This window comes from Benincasa hispida, chromosome 9 (assembly GCF_009727055.1).
Source record: "Benincasa hispida cultivar B227 chromosome 9, ASM972705v1, whole genome shotgun sequence".
Taxonomy (NCBI): Eukaryota; Viridiplantae; Streptophyta; class Magnoliopsida; order Cucurbitales; family Cucurbitaceae; genus Benincasa; species Benincasa hispida.
This window is the reverse complement of record NC_052357.1, coordinates 12,404,421-12,410,722: the sequence shown is the minus strand read 5'-3', so window position 1 is coordinate 12,410,722 and position 6,302 is coordinate 12,404,421. Positions and strand designations below refer to the sequence as shown.

Below are 6,302 nucleotides of genomic sequence, written 5' to 3'. Positions count from 1 at the left end.
ACGTGAAACGAGGGTCTCTGTTTGACACAATGGATACAAGCACTCTGTGCAATCTCACCACCTTCTTCATGTATATCTATGCCCACTTATTTACTAAAAAGGTGGACTTTCCAAGTATGAAATATGCTAATTTTGTAAGTCTGTCTACCACAACCCAAATTACAGTGAAACCTTTGACTGTCCGTGGCAACCCCACGATCAAGTCCATAGACATATGCTCCCATTTCCATTATGACAGCCTCAATGGCTATAACAAGCTTGCTGACTTCCGCCTTGGGGCTTTCACCTGCTGGCACACCAAGCACTTGCTGACGAACTCTGCAATCTCTCTTTTCATATCATTCCACCAGTAATAACATTTCAAGTCCTGGTACATCTTGGTGCTGTCGAGATGAATTGAAAATAAGGAACTGTGAGCCTCTGACAATAACTCATTCTTCATATCATTATCTGCTGGCACGCACAAACGTCCCTGATATAGGAGACCACCTTTCGTTGATATAGAGAATTCGCCATCCTGACCTGACTCCACCCTACGAACTCTCTCCTCCAGATAAGGGTCACAATGTTGTGCATCAATAATTCTATGCCTTAGACTCGGTCGCACTGACAACTGCACTAACTGTGTCGTGACCTTTCCCACTCCCACTGCAATTTCTGCCCACTCTAGCTCCTTGCACAAATGAGTCTGTCTAGTAATGAGGGCTGTTGAATGAGCCACCTTTCTGCTTAGGGCATCTGCCACTACATTTTCCTTTCCTGGGTGGTACAAAATTTCGCAGTCATAATCCTTTACCAGCTCTAACCACCTTCTTTGCCTCATGTTCAACTCCTTTTGAGTGAAAAAGTACTTTAAACTCTTATGGTCGGTGAAGATCTGTATCTTCTCTCCATATAAGTAGTGCCTCAAGATCTTGAGAGTGAAAACCACTACTGCTAATTCCAAGTCGCGTGTGGGATAATTTTGTTCATGCTTCTTTAACTGACGTGAAGCGTAAGCAACTACTCTGCCCTATTGAATCAGTACACATCCCAACCCCTTCTTGGACGCGTCACTGTAAACGAAAAAACTACCTGATCCATCTGGTACTATAAGAACTGGGCTGAAACCAACCTCTGCTTGAGATTTTGGAAACTATTCTCACAAGCCTCATTCTAAACGAAAGGGGCTCCCTTCTGGGTCAACTGAGTCAATGGGGTGGCTATGCGAGAGAAGTCCTTTACAAATCGTCTATAGTAACCTGTTAATCCCAGGAAACTGCGCCCCTCACTGACTGTGGTTGGAATAAATCAAGATGTCATCAATAAAAACAATCACAAAGGTGTCGAGGAATTCCTTGAACACCCTTTTCATCCGATCCATGAACAATGCTAGGGCATTCGTTAGATCGAACGACATCACTATGAACTCATAATGCCCATACCTCGAACGAAAAGTTGTCTTGTGTATGTCACTATCCTTTATTCTCAGCTGAGGGGATACTTGTTCTTGACGGTCACCTTGTTAAGCTCTCAGTAATGAATGCACAGACGTAACGATCCATCCTTCTTTTTCACAAACAAAATGGGTGCCATCTTAGGGCTTATGAAACCCTTGTCCAACAACTCCTGTAATTGGACCTTCAATTCCCTCAACTCTACTGGTGCCATCTTGTATGGAGCCTTCGAAATAGAGGTTGTGGCTGGCTCCAACTCAATAGCAAAATCTATCTCCCGTTGCGAAAACAGTCTGAGAAGATACTCTGGAAAAATGTCTGGAAAATCTCTCACTACCGACTCTGAAGTCAAGGTGACTTTAGCCTCTCTAGTGTCAACCACACTGACCATAAAGCCCCAGGCTCCTTGGTCAAACAATCTATTGGCCTTTAATGCAGAAATCACTTTGGGTAGGACCACGGACCCAGCCCCTTTAAACTTAAAATCGACTCTTGTAGGGGGGTTAAAGATGACCTCCTTACGGGAGCAATCTATGCTGGCATGATTAGCAGCTAATCAATCTATGTCTAATCACATCAAAATCACGCATATCTAAAATTATCAAGGTCACATTTAATGCATGATTTGCTATCTTTACCTAACATGCTTTTATCCTTTTTGTAGCTAACATGGTCTCTCCTGATAGAGTGGAAATAGACAGTGCAAAGAGCAAAGGTTCTGACTCTAACATGGCATGCCTTACAAATACAGAAGATATAAACGAGTGCGAAGAGTCAGAGTCAAACAAAACTAAAGCATGGTGCCCCAAAATGGGAAGCGTACCTGTCACCACTATGCCTGACTTCTCGGCCTCACGCCGGGTGGTAGAAAACACCCTATTCTGCTGCTGATGATGACTCGAGCCTCCCAGAAACGAGCTTACGGGCTGGTGATGCATTGTGAATATGATGAAATAATGGTGTATATTACGATGGTGGTGTATGCGTTGTACATGCAAGTATAAATCCTGCTAGGTTGCCTGGTAAGCCCAGGGTCGAACACAGGGACTATGGAGACAGTAGGCGACAGTAAATTTAGATTCCTTTGCGGTAACAATCAAAATAATAAGTTGGTTGGTATGTTCGTTTAAAATATAAACCCTATGTGGCGGAATTGAGGAAAGAGTTGATAACAGCGAAAGTAACAATGAGTATGCGGGGAACGGGTTGAGAAGGGATTTAGCTAACACTTCCTAAGCTTGCGTTCAAGCTATGCGATCATGCTACACACACAAAACAGCAAATCATCTTCCATGCTACACATACATACATAAGGTGACCGCATACTATCATATCCTATCTCTAGGGTGCATGCGATGCATTAATAGCAAACAGAACTTATTCCTAAGTTTCTATCTCTTGCTTATGCGGTTCTAATCTAACTCTCCCGAGCCTAAAGTCTAATCTAACTTTCCCAAGCCTAGATTCTATCCTTAGACCACCTTCCCGAGCATCTCTAAAGGACGAATGATGCATAATGCAAGATGATTGCATAAAATGAAGATCTCAAGTCATGTTAGCTAAGTGCTTCTCAACCCATTCAGAAGTTTAGTTACTCATGCGTAATGTAAAGAGAGTGAACAGATGTAGAGATGCAAATTCTATTTTATAATTAGAATAAGAATACAAAATGACAATGGAAAGTAAGGATAGTGAGCCTGGTAGCAATGTCTTGCTTCCTAAGGCTTTTACATTGTGTTTTTCTCTACTCTGCCCAAAAGAATGTTCTTGCTTCTGCAAGAGTCGGTCCTCTCTCCATTTGCAGTGCCTCCCAGCAGTCTTCCGAGCTTCCCAGGAGTGATCTCTTGACGTCCTCAATTCTTCACTCACCTCTGCCTTTTAAGTGTAAGAAAACTATGAACAATGGCTAACTATCTTCTGTATGGCGAACTCTCTATATGGCTGAGCTCCTTTATCGATGGTGGCCTTTGGTATTTATAGAGATCAAGGTGAAGAGCTTTTCTCTCAAATGATTGCACTGATGAGATGTCATTAAATCTTTGTCTGATGCGCCGATTAATTGTCATTGAAAAGTTGAGTGTACTTGCTACAGTGTGTCGTTAACAGCTTTTCAACTAAATTCGGATTCGACCGTCATCAACTTTCTGTCCCATCGTGATTTATTAAGCTTTCACCTTGATGCACCGTCTCTTTACGTCCACCTTCTTGAGCAGATCTTTGCGAACGCATATGATCGCATAGCTTTGCGGTCGCAATCTTCTAATGCGCTCGGACGCTGAATTCCTTAGATTGCAATTCTGCCTTGCGCCAACGCATTTTCCTACAAAAAATATGGAAATTAGCTGCTTTAACGCAATTAGCGCAAGCGATCGCAATGTTCTCAACTTAATGCTTTTGGACACATTTGTACATATTTTTACCATTTCAATCCTACATTGTTTATATCTTTGTGTTGTAATAACATGCATACTGCTCGTTATCACCTGGCCCCTGAGTTCAGGCGCGTTCCTCCTTGGGCATTTCTCTGACATATGCCCCTTCTGGCCACATCGAAAACAGACCCCAGAGTCGGCTAGGCAACGTCCCCAATGTCGCCTACCATAAGTAGTACAGATCGGCCTATCCTCCTTCATAGTCACAACTTGGGAGCCCTACTGTCCCCACTGACGTGGAGCATTCACTGTGTTCTGGTTCCTCTACTGATGCTCAAGAGCTCTAGGCTCAACCTTCCTTTTCTGACCTGCAAAGGTCCCAACCTCGAGTGACCTTCTGTACTTTTCTCCAGCTTAGAAGTCAGCATCAATCCTCACGGCGGCTCGCAGTACCGTAGCATACGTCTTGAGGTCTAAGGCATGTACCATACCTCGCAATCCGCTCTTCAGACCCTGGATGAATCTCTCTGTCCTCGCTGCCTCGGTGGCTACTAGTTCAGGAGCAAAGTGGGACAGCTTATCAAATTCTTGCTCGTGTTCCTCCACTGACATAACTCCCTACCTCCCAAGTTGCAAGTTCCCCACCAGTATCATTTTCTCTGTTGAATGCCACTAGATTTCTGCGTTGCCAGTCAACATGAAAACTACACATTGGAGNACCCTGGATGAATCTCTCTGTCCTCGCTGCCTCGGTGGCTACTAGTTCAGGAGCAAAGTGGGACAGCTTATTAAATTCCTGCTCATACTTCTCCATCGACATAACTCTTTGCTCAAGTTCAAGAATTCCGGGTGTTGGCCGAAAAATACTTCTCATAAAAACGCTCCTTGAACTGCTCCCAAGTTGCAAGTTCCCCACCAGTATCATTTTCTCTGTTGAATGCCACTAGATTTCTGCGTTGCCAGTCAACATGAAAACTACACATTGGAGCTCGTGCCCTTCCGGGCACCTCATAAAACAAAAAATTGTCTAAATAGATGACAACCACGTCTCTGCTTTAGTGGGGTCCCCCAAAAACTCATCAATGGAGCGAGGGTTAAACTTCTTGAAATCCCTCAGATGCTTAGCCTTAAGAGACAGGCCCTACATGTCTCTATTCTGCAATCGGGTATGCTGTAACTGCTTAGATGGCACCGGTTCCTTCTAAGCCTGGTTCTGGGCAGTCTGTCCTACCATCATGTTACGGATCAGCTCCTGCAGGTTTCCATTAGGGAGGATGCAACGGCTTCACTAATTTTGGCTTCCATTGATTTCTCTTCGACTTGGGTTTTCCATAGGTGGATTTTAAGTTGTCGAGACCGTCTGGCTATTCTCAGCTCCTTTATCCTGCACCCCTCCTCTAACAGTCTTTCTTGCTCTAGGTTTAGGTGCTATGTCCTGTGATGAACTCATAAATTAGCTCTCTACCTCCGGGTCTTTCTCAGAAATCATGCTACTAAAACATTACATCACTGATCTCATATATGCACTGAAATCTTTCATTAGTGGGACATACCTGGCAATGACGAGGAATCCGTTATTGGGCCACAGGGACTACCTAGACTTACGTAGTAAGTTAGTCTACAGAACCAAAAACATGGGCTCTGATACCAATTGTAACGACCCGACCCCCTAGGACTCAAGTTAAGTTATTACTAAATACATGCATGCATGGAACTTAAAACGACACTCTTTTATGGTGAATTAAATGCTAAATAAATAAGGTAAGTTCAAAAGTCCTTCATTAAATTCAAATATTAAAAACAAACAATAGGGTACCCATAAATCATAAATGATAATAAATAAGTCTGAAAACAATTCTTAATAGTAAGTTTCAAACATTACAACTGAAAGTTTTAAAAAAACATGAAAAGAAATCTAAATCTCATGAGCGGAAGCATAAAACTGGTCTCAGTGGCTCGATCACGAATTCCGCTTGTCAATCACCGGTGTATCTCTACCTTTACCTGAAACAACAACATGAGAAATGATGAGTATAAAATACTCAGTACGTAACCTTACTACTAGGGTCAGGCTAGGCATCTATGTCCTCTAGATGCCTACCTCTAGTGGAACATATAAACTACTCTAGTCCTCATGGGACACATACATACATGAAAAACTGATTTCTATTCTACTGTAGTTAAGTATGCCCACAACCTCTAGTAAGTCCCCTAAGACCCACAACCTCTGGTGAATCTCGAAGGAAACATAACCTCTAGTGAATCCTAAAGGAAACACAACCCCTGGTGAATCCCGAAGGAAACACAAGCCCTAGTGAATCCCGAAAGAAGCACAACCCCTCCTGGTGAATCCTGAAGGAAACACAACCCCTCCTGGTGAATTCCAAAGGAAACACAACCCCTGGTGAATCCAGAAGGAAACACAACTACTAGTGAATCCCAGAGGAAACAGAATCCCTGGTGAATCCCGAAGGAAACACAATCACTGGTGAAT

The 6,302-nt window shown here is 43.2% G+C and overlaps 1 protein-coding gene across 1 annotated transcript; it reads right to left on the bottom strand.

Moving 5' to 3' along the window:
- Positions 1-247: 247 nt before the first annotated feature.
- LOC120084541 lies at positions 248-823 on the bottom strand. The gene has a single exon (XM_039040336.1). It carries the CDS (start codon positions 821-823, stop codon positions 248-250), a length of 576 nt encoding a protein of 191 aa, XP_038896264.1.
- Positions 824-6,302: the final 5,479 nt, after the last annotated feature.